Raw genomic sequence first — 20,913 nt, 5'->3', positions numbered from 1 at the left:
AAGGTCTCAGCAACTAGAGAAAGCCGCAGCTAGTAGATGCAGGTGCTCGTAGCTGCAAGTCAGGTTAAAGCGATGGTACTGAGGGAATAGGGGCAGAGACCATGTCTGTTACCCTGGGTGGAGTAAGGCTTCCTACTCTGTTATGTGGTTGGGACCTCAGTTCTTTCAGATGCCCTTGAGGATCTTAACTGAGTGTGTCTATCTGTATTTTCCCTTATGTCTTTAGATTGTCCCCAGACACAGAAAACAAACTCCGGCTGCATTACCGCAGGGCCCTCAGGAACAATACGGACCCCTACAAGCGGGCTGTGTATTGTATCATTGGTAAATGTGACATCACTGATAACCAGAGTGAAGTAGCAGACAAAACCGAGGACTACCTGTGGCTGAAGGCAGGCACCGTTTTCCTTGTCTGAGCAGGGCTTTCCCCATACTCTCTGCTCACATTTCCCACACAGAGTTTACCTGCTTAATGTATGATGCCAGTAAGGTGATCTGGGTCAGTAGATTTCTTGTCTTCTGGCCCCATTTTTGGTTGTGTAATTCCTAGCTAATAATCACAGCCTGTAAAGCAGCCTCCAGTTGACAGCTACGACTTCATGCACTTGGCTCAGGATGTAGTTTGTACTAATAAATGCATGTGTTTCTCTTGGGGATTTAGTTGAACCAAGTGTGTTTTGATGATGACAGCACCAGCTCCCCACAAGACAGGCTTACTCTCTCACAGTTCCAGAAGCAGTTGTTGGAAGACTATGGTAAGATCTTGTACACAACCATCTTTGTTCCTCTTGTCCATATAAGGTGAAGGTGACTTTTTAAGTTTTCCTCTGGGAAAACCCTTCATTTCTGAACTCTGTCTCTCCTTCAAAACTCCTGTGGCTCTTCAAAGCAAAACACAACAAAACAACCATTTCAAATCCAAGTAGTGACCCTGTGGCCTTAAGAAATATATGAGACATATGGTCATATGCAGTCATCTGTTTTCTCTAATTCTTTGAACTGCTCTGGTAGATATTTGCTCAGGGAGAGACATAAAGAGGACTGAGCTGTTGCCTCTTAGTAGATCTTGCCAGTGACTAGATCTGAGCACAAAGGAGAGAGAAACACTTTTCCTTCTTTTTTTCCCTTCATTGTTTAAAAAATCTTGGGAGAAAGAATAGATACTACCAAATAGTGCTTCATAGTTGTTGAATTCATATTCCTGTGAATATGAGTGAACTGAAGCGTCCTTGAAATTTTTATTTCTTTCCTTATTATCAGGGTATTATTATCTCCTTATTATCAGGGTAAAAATGAGCATCCCCTCTGCAGTTCATTTTAAGGTCTGTAACTATTTCTCTCCCACGTAATGTAGATAGTTTGGGCTTTACAACACAACCCAAACCTACGTGCCAGGCATGTGAAATCTAGGGAAGGCAGAGAGAACATGTCCTGTTTCACATGGCAGTTTACTGTATCTAGGGCCCACGAGACTAATCCTAATCTAGGCTTTGCTGGTGGTTTCTTCCTGCTCAGCAAGTCCTGGAGGCATAACAGGGCTGCTGCCCAAGGGCCGACTGCCAGTAGGCAGCTTCCTTCTGAGTTGGCTTTGTCTCCTCTCCCCCAGGTGAGTCCCACTTTACAGTGAACCAACAGCCTTTCCTCTACTTTCAAGTCCTATTCCTGACAGCACAGTTTGAAGCTGCAATTGCCTTTCTCTTCCGCATGGAGCGGCTGCGCTGTCATGCTGTCCATGTTGCACTGGTGCTGTTTGAGCTGAAACTACTTTTAAAGTCATCTGGACAGAGTGCTCAGCTCCGTGAGTATTTGTGACTGGGTTGGCAGTGGTGTAACCACAACACATCTCCCACTGGGCAACAGTGGCCACAAAACTATAACCAATAAGTATTTGGGCAAACAGTACCAATCACTTTAGAACATTGTGGACAGTTGAGCTTTTTGGATGATTAGTGTTAGGGTTCTTGCCCTCTGCCCCATTGGTATTTGTGGGATGTTAAATGTGTAAAGTTCTGTACAAAGTGCTAGCTTTGTGGCCATTCACTCTGATTGCCAGGAGAATGGTACAGAAGAAGGAGTCCTTAGAGTCATGAGCCTGACACCCATTAGAGCTCTGGCATTGGAAACCCAAGCTGGGCATCTTATGTGCTTACCTGCTTGGGTTGAGAGAGTTACGGGAGAGAGAAGTAAATGTGGATGATTGGCTGTGAGTTCCTTATTGGTACAGCATAATCACCTCAGAGCATATGCTGTAATAGTCAGTTGGATTATCTTTTCATTCCAAGACCAGCATACTAGCAATTTATTACAAAATGCTGTTTTTTCCACTCCATACATAGAGAAGTATTGAGAACAGGGTGGTGAAGAGGATTGGCCAAAGCTTATATTGGCAAATATTGGCTGGGTCTCAGGAGTAGACGCTGCTGGGTCTATGGATTCAGCTTCCATAGTTTCTGATTCGCATGAGTCAGAGGGGCAGTGTGGTTGTGACCCATTCTGCCCCCCATGGTGCAGTCAGCCATGAGCCTGGAGATCCTCCCTGCATGCGGCGGCTGAACTTTGTGCGACTACTTATGCTCTACACCCGGAAGTTTGAGTCTACAGATCCAAGGGAGGCGCTCCAGTACTTCTACTTCCTCAGGTAACATTTGCTTTTGACTGTTTCCTTCAACTAGTTTTGATTCCTACCATCCTGGGAATGACCATTAGAAACCTCATGTTCAGGCTGTAATCCCAGCACTTTGGGAGGCCGAGGCGAGTGGATTGCCTGAGCCCGTGGGTTCAAGACCAGCCCAGGCAACTTGGTGAGACAATAAATAAAAAATTAGCTGGGTGTGGTGGTGCATGCCTGTAGTTCCAGCTACTTGGAAGGCTGAGGCGGAAGGACCGCCGGAGCCCAGCAGGTCAACGCTGGTTGGCCGTGAGCGTGCCACTGCAATCCAGCCTGGGTGACAGAGTGAGACTCCAACTCAAAAAAGAAAGAAAGAAAGAAGCCTCATGTTCAGACCAGAAACCAAGTTGCTTTTGTTCCCTTACAGGGACGAGAAAGATAGTCAAGGAGAAAACATGTTTTTGCGCTGTGTGAGTGAGCTTGTGATAGAAAGCCGAGAGGTATGTGAATTTCCTTTTCTCTCCTGCTCACAGTTTTCAGTATCCATGCTCTCTTGCTCATTGGATACTGCATGCTTACCTCTATACATTTGTGATAGATTGGTCTAGGGAGTTTTGGGGATTTTGTTGGCTTTCTAACAGTGAAAATATTTATTTCATTCTCACTGGTCTCTAGTTTGTGTATGACTTTTTCCATCTGCCCCATTTTCTTCCCCTCTTTTGTCTCTGAAGAGTTGTGGATTATGTTTATATCCTTGTCCAATAAATTGAATACACTTTTTTTTTCCCTCCACAGTTTGATATGATTCTTGGTAAACTAGAGAATGACGGAAGTAGAAAGGTGGGTTAAACATCCCTAGAGAAATATTTATTAGAGCTGGGGATTTATTTATAAATGTCAAACGAATAGTTAGATCTTAGGATTCAACGTACTAAAGATGCAAATCTGAACAAAGTTGCTTAGTTTAAAAGGGTGAAAATTACGGCCCAAATGATGACCTTGGCTTTACACATATTTATATCTCCTTAAAATATGTTAATTTGATTAGATTGCTTTTTTTGAAAATTATACTAAGTTGATTCATCTGTTCATGCCTGCCATTATTTGAGCTAAGAAGTCTATATTTCTGCCATTATCAGCTGAGAAAATATGCAAGAAAAAGAAATTGATTACTTCACCTATTCTCCCCAGGTGGAAAAGTTAGAAGTACACTTCACCTTCCTCAAAAGCCAGTTTTCAAGGCTCAGAACTACATAGCACCCGGGAAATGGCAGCTACTCCTGGGAGCTTGGGGATTCTAAGACACCCACTGGTCATCATAGTAAAAGGGGTAGAGGCCCTGGTCTCAGAGACCCACTCCTGATCCATACTCTCCCTGTGACTTTGGGAAAGTCTCTTGTCCCTCAAGGATTAGATTTTCTCATTTGTAAAAATAGATGGTTTGGGCCCAACAATCTGGGGATGAGCTCACGTCATTTGTCCCATCCAGCTCAGAAGAGAAGCCAGTGGCAGAGCTGATGACTATTTTTATTGGGCAATTTTTATTGGGCAGTAACCATTTTTATTGGGCAATAACGATTGCCAAGCATTGTGCTTACTATTTTGCATGTAGTTTCTTATTTAACTCAACAAGGTGGGAACCATTATTACCTGTTTTCCAAATGAGGAAATGAAGACAAGAGAGATTGTTTTCTTCACACAGCTAGCAAGAAGAAGCTGAAGTTTGAACCCAGTCCTTCTGACTCAGAGCCCATGCTCTTCCCTGATCTCCCCTGCTGCCTCAGGTGGCAGGGACAGGTCACTCCAACTTGGTCCATCCCTAAGAGTCCAGCACCAGTGGAAAAGCAGAATGGCCAATCAGAGATGTCGAGAAGTTGCCTTCGCTCTAGCAAGGTTCCTAAGGCCTCTCTCGGACTCTGACCTTTTGGTTACTGTTGAGTGGTGATGGTGATTTTTTAAGAAATGTCCTGATACCACTGGCCATGTATTTGTTCAGCACTGAGTTTCTTTTGCCATCTGTCTTGGAAAGCAAATCCAAAATCTTTCATATTTTCCCTAAGCCTCTGATTTTTCTTCCTGGTTCCTATTCATCAGCAAACTTAAAATTATTGATTTCACTGACTCTCTGGGTCATTTTGGAAAATTAGAAATTAGAGATGTCTTATTGCTGACTCTTCTATGCTTGCAGTTAAGTCTGCCTGTTCATGTGTAGTTTGCTAGGCCTCTTTCATAGTTTTAATAGGGCCTTATATCTCCAAGAACGCCAGAGTCTAGCTGATGGAATTCATGCATTGCCCAAGGCAAGCATTTTCAGTTAAAGTATTATTTGGGTCCCAATTGCTTCTCTGTGTTTAAAATAATAGCTCTATACACCCATCTCTCTCCTCCCCCCTCCATAATTTGTCTTGTCAGCCTGGAGTCATAGATAAGTTTACTAGTGACACAAAGCCTATTATCGACAAAGTTGCTTCTGTGGCAGAAAATAAAGGACTCTTTGAAGAAGCAGCCAAACTTTATGACCTTTCCAAGGTAAAGTATGTCCTCTTCTTTTGCACTTAACAGATCTGTCGGCCTTTTGGCATTAAGTGCACAACCATTCTGACAGTGTTGTTGTTGTAGCACTTTCCCTGTAGAGGTGTTTTCTCCTAGTGTTTAGACAGTTCATGGTCCAGAAAAGGGAACATTCCCATTTTACAGAATTATTTCTATCCACAAGATATTTCTGGCCAAATAAGAGTAACATATTGAAAGCATATTCTGCAGGCATTGAGCTCTAATCTCATTTGGCGCAGAATAAGCATCCATCCCATTTTAATGGTGAAGCTGCTGGTGAAAGTGCCATCATGTGATCCTCTGGCCAGCCACAGACATGCTGGCGAGTAGTGTGAGTTGAAGAATAAAACCACATCTGAGCCGGGCTCGGTGGCTCAGCCTGTAATCCCGCGCCTTTGGGAGGCTGAGGTGAGTGGATTGCCTAAGCCCGCGGGTTCGAGACCCGCCTGGGCAGCGAGACCTCATCTCTACAATAAATCAAAAAATCAGCCGGGCGTGGTAGCGCATGCCTGTAATTCCAGCTACTTGGAAGGCTGAGGTGGAAGGATCGCTGGAGCCCCAGCAGGTCGAGGCTGCGGTGGCCGGAAGCGGCCACTGCACTCCAGTCTGGGCGACAGAGTGAGACTCCAACTCAAAAAAAAAAAAAAACCACATCTGGGTGTTTTGAGAGAATTAGAGTAAATACTTCTACATAAGAACATCTGATGACTGTTAGTGATTATGTGGCCTACAAAAGATTATATTCTCTCCTTTTGTCAACTGAGGAAAGTAGGCAAAAGAGGCCCATATGTCATGTTTTTTTAAAATTTTAAAAATATTTTGAGGTATAATTAAGATGTAGAAAAAGTACAAATATTATATGTACAACTTGAATTTTCCAATGTATGTATGTCTGTGTCACCACCACCAGTCTAAGATACATAACATTTTCATCCATTACCCCAGAAAGTTCTCAGTTTTGGTGGGGTTTTTTTGGTTATTTAGTTTTTTCTCTTATTGACTATTTTATTGACGAGTCCTTAATTTTAAAAACTCAAGCAGAATGCTGACAAAGTTCTGGAGCTGATGAACAAACTGCTGAGCCCTGTCGTCCCCCAGATCAGTGCCCCGCAGTCCAACAAGGAGAGGCTGAAGAACATGGCGCTTTCTATTGCTGAACGGTAAGACCAGGAGCTGGCTCTGTGGGACCCTGAGAGTGCCAGTGCCAGACCACCTGTGCACACCCAAATGCATGTTCAGCTTTACTAGGTAATAGCAAACAGCTTTCAAAAGTGACTTACTAACTCACTGTGCCACCAGTACTACATGAGAGTTTCTGTGTCCCCATGTTGAAACTAGCACCTTGGCACTGTCAGTTTTTAACATTTTTGCCAAAGAAGTGGGTATGAGAGAGTACCTCCATGTTTTAATTATGTGCACATTAGGCTTAATTCTAGGCAATGTGTTCATCTGCCAACTGTATACTTTGATTAACATCTCAAAGGAATTAAGGAACAAAGCTAGTGATGGATAGATGGGGGATTCTTAGAGGTATCATAGCCAATATTTCAGAATCCACCTTTTCCTCCCAGTTTGTTAACTAAGTTATCAGACTTGAACCAGTTTCGGTCCCAGGCTGAGGCAAAAGATGTTACTTTTTTGCACCCTCTACAGATATTCCTAATAAAATTACCCAGAGAAAACTGGGTTTGGGATGCTTTCCTGGGTTAACACAAAAGAACGTTACTTGATAAATGAGATATCTCCACTTAGCAAACTATCCCCAGTGATAACTGCTGGGCTTTTTACCTGTCAGGACCTCCCACCCTTACTGGGGATTTGGATGCTGAGATGATTGTCAAGGCTAGAGACCTATGCTTCATGCAAAGTATTAATAGGTGGATTCATACCAAATCCACCATCAATGCTTGACTGTTTTAAAATAAGCAGTATTTTACACTCCTTAATTAACCTCACCCAGAGAGTTCAAGAGGTTTTCATGCTAGTTTGTTTGTTTGTATTTTTGTTTTAGAAACAGAGTCTCATTTTTTTTTACCCAGGCTGGAGTGCAGTGGCATGATCATAGCTCAACTGCAGCCTTGAAATCTGAGGCTTATGTGATCTTCCTGCCTCAGCCTACTGAGTAGCTGGGACTACAGGTGCACACCACCACACGTAAACTTTTTATTTTTATTTTTTTAAAGATAGGATCTTGCTTTGTTGCTCAGTCTGGTCTCAAACTCCTGGCCTTAAACAGTCCTCCTGCATAATCTTTCCAAAATTCTGGGATTGCAGGCATGAGCCATTGCACCAAGCTATGTTTTTTAAATGCTATCCCACAGTTATGGAGTACACAGAAACTCATGATGCACCCTTGCTTCCCCCATCCCTTTTTTTGTCTTTCAGGTATAGGGCTCAGGGAATAAGTGCAAATAAATTTGTGGACTCCACATTCTATCTTCTGTTGGATTTGATCACCTTTTTTGACGAGTATCACAACGGTCATATTGATAGAGCCTTTGATGTAAGTTTCAGGAGGGGTGTTTGAAGTCCAGGTTAATGTATGCCCTTGAAAATTCAAAACACTTGGTGGAATTCATTTAAAACAAGAGAAATATCACCAATATGCCTATTAAATGAACAAGGACAAGTATAATCCTGGGACTTTAAAAAGGTTTTCTGTGTTGCTTTTTTTTTTTCTCCTTTTTTCTGTCTCTTTCCCCTTTAATCTGAAAACAGAGATATTTCTCAAAGTAATTTTTAATTCCCTGTATTTCTAAAATTGTGTCAGAAAAAGAGGACAATAAGTTAGTTAGCAAGTTAGAATGAAAGCCTTGGTGTGTGTGAGAGGAATAGCATTTTCTATTAAGGAGCCCTTTTTGAGCGTGTTACATGCTGACATTATGTTTAGAGAGATGAAATGACTGTGACGGTTGTGTCATATGGGCTGGTGGTGGTTTCTTTTAAACAGATAATTGACCGCTTGAAGCTGGTGCCCCTGAATCAGGAAAGTGTGGAAGAGAGAGTGGCCGCCTTCAGGAATTTCAGTGATGAAGTGAGTCCTTTTCTTCCTGAGTTTTGGAATTATTTTCCCTTCACTTCCACTGAAAGCTTTTTGTGTTAATGTAACTAACAACTTTAAGAGATCTAGTTATGATAACCATCCAGACGAAGTTTTCCAAGGTAGGTCCCTTTTGGATATCCTGGACTGACGTTTCTGTGAGTGCACACATCTCCACCGGATTATTGTTTGAACTCCTAATTCAGAAAATACAGTCACTTCAGTGATAGACATGTTGTTGGGAGAAACAGGTTTCAGTTTGATGCTGTGAGGTCTGGCTTAAGTCTTTTATTATCCACTTGTCCTAGAGGGTATTGTAGTGCTTAACGCTGATCTTCTTTAAGTAGTTCCATCTGGTGCATGGACACATCATGATTCACTGCCATTCCTCCCCTCCTGGAACTGTTACCACCCAAGAGCCACTGTCTTTCTGCAGGGTTTCTATCACATTACCACCATCTAGCCCAAGTTGCTCATCTGGGCTACATACTGGAATCACTAGGAGAGCTTTAACAAGCCTTTTTGCCCAGGCCATACCCTAGACACTCCATGTTTCCTCACCTGGGCCATGACCTGGACCTCTCCAGTCATCTCTGCATGCTGCCCAGGTAAGACTTCTCTAGAACCACAAACACTCAACTCAACTCTAGACACTGCCTGGTTCTGGGGTGTCACTAGTGGCGTTTCAGTTCACAATTCTTCTTCATTAAACACACACCTTTTATAAAATCATGTTTCCGTTTTAAAGAAGAAGTAAGGCTACCTTACCTCTTCTGTACATGAGCTGGGACACTGGCTGCTGTGGGACCCACAGTCCAGGAGGTCTTGCCCCTTGCCATCCTTCTTTTTACTCCTGCTGTGGCTTCTGCCCTTAGCCTCTTGTTCCTGTGTTATTTCTAGCCTTTCCCTGATGCATCCTTCATTGCATCATAGGTGAAAACAGTACACCAGGGCCTGCCCTCATAGACATTCCCAGGGACTCTGGTAGGGCCATGCAGGTCCAATGGAGCCAGCCTAGAACATCTGAGGACAGCAGGGACTGTGGAGAACTAGTCTGTGCATCCCTGCCTGCTGACATTCAAGTTTGGGTTCCTAATGGTAATCACTCTGCTGACCAGTCTAGGCCTGAATGTTAGCCAGATGTCAGCATGCTTTTGGCTCACCGCCCTGCCTAGGAGGAACAGCTAAAGAAAGGAGCAAGAAGAGTGACTCCTGGCCTTCTGAGCAGCATTGCCTGGGGTTGCACTCACACTTGACATTTCAATGCCATCAGCTCCTCTTTGGTGACTCTGTAACTGTCCACCTGGCAGCTGTGGTGTGACCAGGCCTGCTTGGGGTGGCCCACTCTCCCTCTACCTGTTGCTGGCCCTGAGGGTTTGGTTCTTTTTCCTTATGCCATGTGTTTCTCTCTGTGTAGATCAGGCACAACCTCTCAGAAGTACTTCTTGCCACCATGAACATCTTGTTCACGCAGTTTAAGAGGCTCAAGGGGACAAGTCCGTCCTCAGCATCCAGGCCCCAGCGAGTCATCGAGGACCGCAACTCTGTAAGATCCCAGCGTCCGTGAGAAACATTGCTGAGCATCACCTTTCTGGTTTGGAATCCATGGCACTCTTATGAGACCATATGACCCAAAATTGCTTTTTCGTTACTACTTGGCAGCTAGCTGGATAAATCTTGTGTCAGGAGGCTCCCAGAGGAAATTGAACATTTATGAGGTTACTGCTCTTCTTAAGCTTAAAAAAAAAGTAATTTTTTTTAAAATGTGATATTTGATGGGGGCAAATATCACATTTTTTAAAAATCAAAAGGAATACTAGTCTGTAAGTTGGTTTCACAAGAACTTCTTGCTCACTCTGTCACCCAGGCTGGAGTACAGTGGCATGATCACACCTCACCAGAGTCCCAACCCCCTGGGCTCAGGCAATCTTTCTGCATCAGGCTCACAAGTAGCTGGGACTATAGGCAAGCACCACCATGCCCAGCTAATTTTGTGTTTTTTGTTTTTTTTTTAATAGAAATAAGGTCTTGCTGTGTTGCCCAGGCTAGCCTCCTAGGCTCAAGCAGTCCTCCCACCTCGGCCTCCCAAAGTGCTGGGATTACAGGCATGAGCCACTGGACCCGGCCACCTGCTCATTTTAAATTATAAGGTTATTATGTGGAGTCTCAGTTTATAGTGAACATTTTCATCAAAACTATATTTTTGATCAACACATTAATTTCTGCTCTCTGAGCCTTATAGTGTCCCTAAGGGGATGAATAGGGCAGCATTTTATCCCCCTTTCACACCTGAGGAAACAGAGGCCTGGAGTTGGAAAGCAACTTGCTTGCTTTCGTGGGCCCCTCAGGTGGTTGGGAGGTAAAGGGGCCATGTCTGGAGGTGGGTTCTGTATGACACCTGAGCCTGTGCCTTTCTGCTCCTGTGGGACCTCCAGCAGTACGTAGATCAAGCAGAATTCAGGTAGCTAGATCCTGAAACTCACACAACATATGTTGTCTGCTTGGCAAAAAAGAGCAGAAGTGTTTGACCCAATTAAACCATGAAGTGGGACAGTCCATCGGCATTTCTTAGAATTACCTTTCCCTTAACTTTTCCATTTAATTATTGATGAGATTCTCAGGATAGTGTGTACATCCATACCTAATTTTGGCAGTCAGGATGCCTTGAAAATCCTATCTTTTGTCTCCAAGGTTGTCTGTGGGTTCTCTCTAATATGATATGACCCCGCAAGCACTGCCATTGACAGACTTTTCTACTTAGTGAATGATGGCAGAAATTTTCACCTTAGGAATGTAGATAAGAATGCTTGGGAGTGGTCCACTCGAGTATTCAACCCATCTGTGCACACCAGACGTATCTGCTGCTCCGCCCTTTGCTCCTAGGCAGGAATCTCTTTTTATGATGACAAAAACCTGGTGCGGTGATGTTTGTGAAGACAAGTATTGACATGGTGGGCATTTCCTGGTGCTCTGTATGCCACTTACAGGTCGGGAAGACTTGCCCAAGAGAGGAGGAGGCCATGTCCTATATCTAAAGGAGTCGTCTGAATGGCACCTTCTGTGTGTGTTTCAGTATCTCTCAGGCACTTAGTTTTTACACATCATCAATAAAGTCATTGTCTTGTCTTCCCCCTGCCTGTTACTCTCCTTTTTCATTTTCTGTAAGGTAGGAACAAGTAGGATTGAAGAGAAACATTGAAAAAGCTGCCTGCTCAATAAGTGGTTTCATGGTTTAAGTGAAGTGCTGCCTAGTAAGGTGGCGGGTCCTTCTCCAGAACATCCCAAGGGCTCATGTAAGGCAACCAATTCAGGCAAAAGGCCATACTCTTGTATTCACTTTTAGAGAAAATACAATAGGTATTCTTATCACAAAGTAAGATTTATTTTCGCTCGGACATTAATAAAGACATTCACTTGACAATTTATTTTATATATCAGGTCAAAAGCATTTGCCTTTCCATTTTCTTCTGGAATGATCCTTAAGTAAGCCTAGTAAATAACCCTTGTGTTTTCCTTGAAAGCCTTGCTACTGGGCCAGAAAAGTGTTTGTAGACTCTTCCTTTCTAGTCCAGATTTCATTTAAATTTGTAGGGCCATCTTTTCCCCTCCTGGAACAATTCAGGAATTTCATAAATAGTGTTGCTTGGGTAAAGATAGGCAAGCATGTATGTCAGGAAGGAAGAAACAGAAGGAAGGAAAGGAAGGAAGAAGGAAGAAGCAGGAGAGGAAGAGATCTGATTGGAGTCATATACAGTCACAGCCCTTGCCTCTGGTGTTGCAGGAGCTTCATGGTAGCACTGAAAACTCAGATCCCCATGAAAGCAGATGGACAGAAACCAGCTAGAAAAGAGAGCCTTAGAAAAATGAAGCAGACAGTTCTGAAGCTCAGGGCTGCATCAGGAGCTAGTCATGTGTGTTGGGGTGAAGCGGTTTGCCTGGCAAACCCATCTGCCTTTTGCTTAATAGATGGGCTTGGATACAGAAATTTTCACCTTAGGAATGTGAATAAGAATGCTCGGAGTGGTCCACTGAAGTGTTCAGCCCATCTGCGCACACCAGACACATCTGCTGCTCCACCCTTTGCTCCTTGGCAGGAAACTCTTTTTATGATGAAAGAAACCTAGTGCAGTGATGTTTGTGTAGACAAGTGTTGACATGGTGGGCATTTCCTGGTGGATCGGGGCCCCCAGGGACAAGCTTTGCTAACTCTGCATCCTGCTAGAGGAATATGACAGAGGAGGGTATGACTGTCATCCTCCCACCAGGGATCTGTCCCTGACACCACAGGGTAGAGGAAGGAAGAGCACAGAACAGTGCCCTGACTTATAGGTTAACCAGTTTTCTTCTCTTTCTCCCATTTTCTTCTAGCAACTCCGAAGCCAAGCCCGAGCCCTGATTACCTTTGCTGGAATGATACCCTACCGAACATCTGGAGACACCAACGCAAGGCTGGTGCAGATGGAGGTCCTCATGAATTAAGTGCCATGCTTGGGGCTTCTGGGGCTGCACGTTGTCAGCATATCAGGCACACGGGCCCACTAGAGTGGGTCCTGGTTTTGTTTCTGTTGTGTTTTGTTTTGTTTTTTGTATTATGTATTTTTGTCAACACCAATAAATTTCTTTGATTTGTATTTCTTTTCAACATTCTTTTATTTTCATTGATTTTTTTTCTTTGAAATTTTTGTTTACATTTTTATTTATGTATTGGGGAGAAATACTGTCACTAGTTCTTGGGCTAGAGAATAAGAGGCTATATGTAGGCATCTATTATTTGGTTCAATTGACTTTAAATTATTAAAAACCCAAAATGAGCCAGGAAGCAAAGCCTTTGGGAGCTACTTTTATTTAGATATAGTATTCCATAGAGCAGAGTCACGGTACATTACATTTTACTTGTTTATGGAAGGCTCCTCAGCCTTAGGGAATGTCATGTCCTCCCTCCTTTTTGGTATGACTTGGAGTCCAGGTGGTCTGAGACCATCCCCCAAATCATCTGCTTTGATTGCAAGATTAATTTGATTGCTGTTCTCTTGGAATCCTACGGACAATAAAAGCATAGGCATAGCAAAAGCCCTAAGAAAGGTTGCAGGACCCCAGCTCAAGCTTGAGGAAGGGGAAGCTTCACTGCTTCACCCTTCTCCAGCTGCTCCACCGAGAGTGACAGCTCAGGCTTGTGCTCACCCCTCTTGAGCCCCTCTGTCCTCTGGTGGTCAGTTCCTCTGTCTGGAGGACCTCCCCGATCCCACTCATGAAGGCGATTGGCCAAGCAAGCTTATAGGTCGCATTCTGAGTGTGCAGGGTACAGAATCCAGATACCACATGATGTAAGCACTGTGGGGTTTGGTCCCTGAGCATAGTTGTCACCCATCATTGACTCTGTTTCTCTCTCCGCCAGTCCCAGAGCCCTGCACTAAAGAGAGAGGAAATTAGGGCGAGCATTGGTTCTTGAATGGGCCACCTAGAGCCATGAGGCACTGAGCTGCAGCCCGCTCTGTTAGTTTGAAGGACAGCTCCTCAGGCACACTTTCCAAGGAAGAGATCAGATCCCCAGAGGATCCCCAAAGGTTCTTTTGCTCCTAGGAAAAAGGCTCACTCTCACCATAGGATATGGTCACCCTTGTTAAAATAATTGCTCCCTTTCCTTTTGAGAAAGTGCTGCTCTGTAGATATCACTCATATGTGGAGCTCCATTTTCCATCAAGGCTATAGCCTGAGGGTCAGCAACGCTGTGTGCTACCTTCCTCCTCTAGTCCCATCTTGTCACCCTGGAGTGCTGTCTTCCATTGAGCTTTACTAGAAAGTCTCGGACCATGAGCCCTGCAGGAGACTTGATTTAGCAAGTTGTGCCCTGCTTATATGTGCTGATTTAAATGAATCAAATGATTTGTTTTAGCAGTGTTTAAAAAAAAAGTACTCTGTAGACATTTGGTGAAGTGTGACTTAGTGTTTTGGTTTTTAATATTAGATTTTACTTATAGCTAGAAATACGACGTTGCTATAAATGAGGAGTCTCAAGTATTTGCCCCCAGCTTACCTCTTGCTCATCACCCATGAGAATTGCAGATTTACCTTTCCTTGCATCATGCAGCTTTCTACTGGCTCCAGATAGAATTGCACACCAGCCCTCACGGGACAAATAAGGCATCTTTGACTGTGAGATGAGTCTCAACATCAGAAGGGAGAGAAAGGCAACCAGCCCTTGACCTGCCCTGATGAGGGAACTGTGAGCTGGACATAAAGTGGCCACTGGTTGGCAGTTGAGGACTTGCTAAGAGGGAGATATTTGTAAGAGAAATAAGATAGCTAGCTTCATACCAGAAGGGACAGGCCTTCCTTTAATTCCAGTTCTTGTTCTACAAGCTGGTTCTGTGGTTGAGCACTGTGTAGAGATGAGAAACAGACTGAGTTTGCAGGGCCACAACAGCAAGTTCCCATGCATCCATGTTTACAACTTGTGCACAGAAGTCAAGACCCTATGATAAGTTATTAGCTTAAAAAGTTTGCCCTGCATCCGGCAAATTGGTGAGAAGCTCACCTGTTCAGAAAACTAAATCCTTTCTGTAGATGTTGGGCCATGATTTCACTGTTGACCCAGAGAAACAGAAAATTGTACTAGGAGTCTCTTGTCTTTCAGGGATGAGATTTCGATCTATCTAATAAATCAAGGGCACTTGGATACTGACAGGGTTAGAGCCTGTCTCAGAATGGCTCATAATAAACTCTGAAACATTCAGAGCACTGATCTGGATCTTTTTCAGAGGGCTAGAGATTTAATTTCATGGATTCTGTTTCTTTGATATATATATGTTTTTAATCAACTCTGACTACCCGGCTTTGAAGGGAAAACTGAAGTGAAACTGGTGAGCTCTCTTACAGCAAATCCTTTGGTTTTCTCACTTTGGTTTTGATGAGCAGGGTAGGCTCATCAAAGAGCAGGAAGTCCCCATTCACACTGGAGCCAAAATGTAGACCCAACCTCCTGCCCTGCAAGAAATTCCAATCTAATTAGAGACTCCTGAGGACGATTTGGCAACTACTATTATTCTTTTGATGCATCATTTAATTAAATCCTAGGGCAGGCTACTTAAGCAAAGAACGACAGACCTTTCCACAGTGTCCAGCATTTTCTGATTTAAAAAAACAAAACAAAACTGAAGTCTCTTAGGATTTTTACCCTTGCCTGCTCTGGCTAAAACCCTTAATACATAAATGTTGCAATTATGTGCGGCTGTGCCAACATCCTACTGCTTTAGACTGGGTCTCTATAATCCTTGTTTCTTCATTAGGCATCAGAACCTTTGTCTAGCTCATTAGGTAGTTCACACCACTGCCGAATTTCCATCATGCCACTCAGGAAGTGACTCAAGCATGCTGAATGCTGAGTTAGCGAATAAAACCCTGGGCTGGCAGGTTGCCCCAGGTCTGCCAAAGTGCTGGCAGGCCCCACACTGACTGTGGACTCTCACTCAGCCTCGGTCAGCCATGAAAATGTGTTGAGCCCTGCATCCAGCAAATTGGTGAGAAGGTGTTACTTCTCAAATTCCTGATGGAAATATGTCTTATATCGGTAAAAATTGGGCTTCTGCTCCTGCATTTCAGGAATATCAGAAAGAGTCAGCAATTCATTGAACAGGAGTTGTCTATAACTAGAGGAAAGTGAGACTATTTTCAGGGTCCTGAATGTCACCCCACTCTTAATTCTATGCTGAAGAAGTCACCACACCTCCAGACCATCTTCTGACAATTCCATAGTATATTTGTCTCCCTCACAAGGCAGAGACTAAAGAGAAATCTTTCTGCCACTAGTTTCTGACTGAAAAGGCCAGTGGAAAAAAGCCTAAAACTACTAACCAAGGTTCTGAAAGGAGATTGCAAATGATCTGTGCTTCTTGCCTTGTTATTTATACACATAACTGGTGAGTGACTAAATAGGTCACATGTTTACCTATCAACCAGAGTTCAGTTTCAGCAGGTAGCTTCCATGTGCTAAGTAGCTGGAATATCTAAGGTAAATCCAGCACTGTCCCCATCGTAAAGTTGTTCATAATTCTGAGATATTGGGCTCTCTTTTTTTGTTGTTATTTAATGTCTTTTTGCCAGTATCACCTAAGTGAAATACTCGTGATTCTAAGTTGCTAACCCAGGGAGGGAGGAAACTTTCCTGTCATAACGTTGGCTTTTCAAATATACTTCTATGTGCCCTTTGCTGCATCTAACTCAGCAGATATTTGCATGAGCAGATGCTTTGCTTTGGTCTCCTGTGCCAGTCCCCTCCCCACATCCTCTGGGCCAGTGCCACATGCTTGTACTCAGACTCTGTTTCAGCTTGGGGGCCCCAATAGACATTCAGTCTGGAAGAGGGTGGAATGGGGTCAGATAAGAGTCAGGGCTGTTCTTTCAGAGACAGACTTGCGGAGCTGCTCAGGCAACAGGAAAACATTGGGAAGAGAGGGGTGGACATTTGATTTACTGTTCATAATAAAGGCCGGATCTTTGAAAAAAGTTGAGGGGGAGGTGTTGGCGGAATCCTGGTATTGCACTGGGATACTCTCCACTTGCTGCCTTTGCCCTTGACCTGTTTCTTGGGGATGGGAAGGGGGAAAAAGTCTGTCTCAGGCACTGGCTTCTATTTGAGCAGGAAGTGGGGAGTCAGTGATCCCAGAGGGGGCTTCTTGCATCAACACAGATATGCTGCAGTCCCTTGTGTGGCCCAGCAGACTTGGCCTAGACAGGCTTGCAGGGGCCTGTAGGGCTGCATGGCCTGCAGGTAAGGCCCCTTCATCCAGGCCAGATTTAGCAAATAAAAATGCAGGACACTCTAACTTTGCATTTTAGATCAACAATGAAGAAGTCCCTAGTATAAATATGTTCCCATCTATCTGGCTACCCTATCTGCTGACCCTAGGCCCTCCAGCTAGGTTAGATTACCCTGATCTGGTACATAGCTTGCACTTCTCTGGGCAGCAGAAGTGACAGGTACAAAGTCCCTTGAGGGCAGAACTGGAATTCCGTTTTGAAGAACCAGGCAGCAGACCAAGTGGGGTCATGTGGGCCCCAGTTGACCTCAGCTGCTGTCATCTACTGGGTGTTTTTCCATCAGGAATTTCAAGTGCCGTGTATTTCATAAAGAGAAGAAAGAGGCAAAGTACGGCCTTTTCTTACATGACTTGCATCAGAAACACGGAGGGGGAGAATAGAATCCTTTGCATTTTTCAGTTGACCGATTATTTTCCTTTTTTCGTCTGCTTTTCTCATGTCGCTGTGTGGTGTTTGTGGGGAGAGGGGTGGGAGACCGTTGGTGTATGTGTTCTGCATGTTCCTTTCTGTACAGTAACTTCTGCATTTACTCTGTTTAGGATGGTTCCTCCGCCACCACCCCTGTCTATAGCCAGTAAATTTCTGGAATGTTCTCCCAAAGTGCCATTTGCCCCCTTTGTTCAGTCCTTCAGTGGAGCGGAAACGTCTCTCCAGCCTCCCTTCCTGGGAATGTCCTTAGCTGAGCAGAGCGTGGGGCTCCTCAGAAGGCAGCAGAAGTGCCTCTTCCCAGCCTCTGGGGGTGGATGAGCCAGGCCCCTTCTCTACTCCCTGCAAGGAAGGCTCCTAAGGCCTGCCCAGTCCCTGGGTCTGCGAAGTCCCCAGAGATCTCTGTAAGTACAGGACTCCCATCCCAGCTCTGAAGTCTTGCTTACCCCTCCCACCCCACCCCCACCAGCCTCAGAAATCTGGTGGAGATGGTCAGATTATAGCTGGAAGTGTGTTAGGATGACAGGAACATTATGGTGATAAACCCAAATGTGGCAAGCATTCTGGGGCTAGCAGCAGTTAAAATCTGTGATTGTGTATTTTGTATCTTTGGTGGAAAGCTTATCTATCTATCTATCTATCTATCTGTCTGTCTGTCTATCTGTCTATCTATCTATCTATCTAGAGTCAGAGTCTCACTCTGTTGCCCAGGTTGGAGTGTAGTGGCACAGTTGGCTACTACAGCTTGAACCTGCTGGGTTCAGAGGATCCTTCCACCTCACCCTTCCAAGTATATGGAACTGTAGGCATGTGCCACCACACCCAGCTAATTTTTTGATTTATTGTAGAGTCAGGGTCTCACCAAGTTGTCCAGGCTGGTGTCAAACCCCTGGGCTCAGGCAGTCCTCTTGCCTTGGCCTCCCAAAGTGCTGGGATAATAGGCATAAGCCCCCGTACCCCGTAGAAACCATTTAAAATGGGGGTTGAGAGCCAGTTGTTGGCCTTGGGGAAGGGGGGTCAGTTTGGGGGGCTATGTTTTGGACAGATGGCAGAAGAGGCTTGGGCCTGTCAATGGGACAGATATCTCCTGCTCTCTTGGACAACATCTGCCTGAGTGTTTGACCTGAAAGGGTGTTTTCAGCATCTGGGGCATGGCATTCTGCTTGAAGACATGCAGATGGCCGGGGAGGTGGGGGAGGCTCATATCTCTCCACCTGGGGACCTGGCCTCAGTGAGGAGCCCTGAAATAACACAGCTTCAGTGGCCTGGTGGCCTGTGTCCTCCCTGAAGTGGCTACACGGGAGAGTTCTGTTTGTGCTGGGCACTGGGGCCTCTGAGAGGGCATTCCCTGATAAGTCACCCAAGATCTGGGCCTCATACAAGCCCCTGGGTGGGCTGAGTGGTCTCCTGTGAGTCTAGGCAGCACCTTCTGGAGCCTATGGCTATGGAAGGGGTGGGGGCAGATGGAGCAGGCACTGGGTAAAGAGTAGCCCTGTTTATCCAGGTTCTTAGGGCTGAAGGCTTTTCAGTGGAGTGAGGATTCTTTCTGAGTCCTCAGTTAAAACCATTAAAATGGCATCCAGGTGTCAAGGGCAGAAGACAGAGTGTCTTCGATCTCCCCAATGTGAGTGACACCTCAGCTGTTCCCTGGAAATGGCCAGAAAATGAGGCCCCAGAATCTGGGAAAGCTGCTTGTCGGTAGTGCTGTTGCGATAAAGACATCTTTGTTGGGGATGTTGACTGGAAATTCATTTTCCTCAGTTGTCCCAAATGTCTCTTTCTCATAAGGCCAGCCTGAAGGCATCACCCTCCCACACTCTGGGTGGGCTTGTGGAACAAGTTTTTGTGCTGATCAGCCTGACAGATCAGCTGGCTTGAATGTTTAGGAACACTAAACCAGAAAGGGCACGTTGTTTCCTCTAAACCACATATTTGGGATGTGGCCCTCTGGTGGCCAGCAGCCGTCATTAGCATCAGAAAGCATAAACTGCCCAAGAGGGATTTCAGAAATCGCTTTGAAAACTAAATTCTGAAAGTAGAGCTCAACAGCGGGGGGGGTGGGGGGGGGTGGTGTATTGGGATAACAGCCCCAAGACTCTCAAAGCACTGAGTCCTGAATGAAGGGAGCAAGAAAGTCCTAGCCGGGCAGCGCCTGCGAGGCTTCAGAGTCTGGGGCTGGGCTGAGAGGTGGAAAATTTCTTCCTTATTGTCTGGTGACTGTGACTGGGGCCAAGTTTCTGAATCACTCTGAGCCAGCTCGCTTATGTGGGGAGCAGGGATGCCAATTCCTATTCCATCAGGCTGTTGGGAAGATTAAAGTTCTTTGTGTAAATCACCTACCTATGGCCTGTCACACAGTGGACTCTCAAGAAATAAAGGTTAATTTTGGCCACCATGCTCCCAGCCATGTTTCAGCTGCCTCTAAGGCCACAGGTATGTCCTCTACTGTTAGACTTCTGCCCTCACAACAGGGGGTTCACATGGTGCAGATGAAATCAATTTTTCCACCTCAGGGATGGCTTTTTTAAAAAAAATGTTTAGCAAGAGAAAATTACATCAAAATTGGTGGGTCAAAAATGTGCTACTAGGGGACTGGCATTGATATGTCAAGTTCAACTTGTGGTTCCTGTTCATTCTAAATGGAGAATGCAGTTCAACAGATGTTTGAGGGCCTACCCTGTGCCAGGCAATGTTCTAGGTACTAAGGTCATGGTGGTGAGCTGAATTGAGACCCTCTGCCCTCAAGGAGCTTACATCTTACTGGGGTGAGTGACCAAAAGGGGCCTCTTTCTATTCCTATAAAACGGATCTCTTCCCAGACTGCCTCGCTCACCCATTCTGCACCCACCATTGATCTTGGGCTAGAAGCTATGTGATGATTTCTGAGACTGAGGCATAGTCCCTGCTTCCTCTTAGTGGGACTGAGGAGAGAGAGAAGAGGTATGGTACACACTGAGATAGAGTAGGAAGTCTTAAAGAATGCCCCAGGGAAGGGACATCTGAAGGGGAAGGATTCCCTGTGGCTGGGGATGCAAGTGCCATCTACCAGTGACCAGGATGCAGACCTGAAGAGATGGGAGAGCACCACATGGGTGTGGCCATCCTGCTAGCCCTGGACGCAGAGAGCCCCAGATCCTCTCTTGGCCTGACCCCAGCTGGCCTGCTTCTTGTGCCCAGTAAGCGTGTGCAGCTGTTAATCTCTCCCACGACTCTGAAGCAGGAGACAGTAGGACTCGGGTGAGTTGAGCTCCCTGCCAGAGGTCACAGGCTTTCCCCAGCCAAGCAGAACCCTGACTGCAGGGCATCCGCCTTGTTCAAGAGGTGAGTATGTGGGGACAGGGGAATCCGGGATGTGTGGCTAGTGCTGCAGAGATGAGTCAAGGGTGGTTTGATTTGGGGGCACACACTTGCCTGTGCAAATCAATAATTATGACTTTGCCTAATGCCCCTAGGCAATGATAGCTTAGGA

At 45.1% G+C, this 20,913-nt stretch overlaps 1 protein-coding gene across 3 annotated transcripts in view; it reads left to right on the top strand.

The window, feature by feature from the left end:
* The window catches only part of NUP93 (nucleoporin 93), a 106,527-nt gene extending 93,695 nt beyond the window's left edge, over nucleotides 1-12,832 (top strand). For all 3 annotated transcript variants that reach the window (XM_008054114.2, XM_021710460.1, XM_021710461.1), the window contains 12 exons: nucleotides 227-392; nucleotides 662-755; nucleotides 1,607-1,798; nucleotides 2,512-2,638; nucleotides 3,036-3,108; nucleotides 3,404-3,448; nucleotides 5,021-5,137; nucleotides 6,203-6,321; nucleotides 7,547-7,664; nucleotides 8,112-8,195; nucleotides 9,619-9,747; nucleotides 12,570-12,832. In XM_008054114.2, the coding sequence (XP_008052305.1) occupies nucleotides 227-392; nucleotides 662-755; nucleotides 1,607-1,798; nucleotides 2,512-2,638; nucleotides 3,036-3,108; nucleotides 3,404-3,448; nucleotides 5,021-5,137; nucleotides 6,203-6,321; nucleotides 7,547-7,664; nucleotides 8,112-8,195; nucleotides 9,619-9,747; nucleotides 12,570-12,680 (1,375 nt within the window). In that variant the 3' untranslated portion in view covers nucleotides 12,681-12,832. The remainder of the gene's footprint in view (nucleotides 1-226; nucleotides 393-661; nucleotides 756-1,606; nucleotides 1,799-2,511; nucleotides 2,639-3,035; nucleotides 3,109-3,403; nucleotides 3,449-5,020; nucleotides 5,138-6,202; nucleotides 6,322-7,546; nucleotides 7,665-8,111; nucleotides 8,196-9,618; nucleotides 9,748-12,569) is intronic.
* Nucleotides 12,833-20,913: the final 8,081 nt, after the last annotated feature.

Source organism: Carlito syrichta, unplaced genomic scaffold (assembly GCF_000164805.1).
Source record: "Carlito syrichta isolate Samal-C Ts95f unplaced genomic scaffold, Tarsius_syrichta-2.0.1 Scaffold289075, whole genome shotgun sequence".
Classification (NCBI taxonomy): domain Eukaryota; kingdom Metazoa; phylum Chordata; class Mammalia; order Primates; family Tarsiidae; genus Carlito; species Carlito syrichta.
This window is presented reverse-complemented; position numbering and strand designations above follow the sequence as displayed.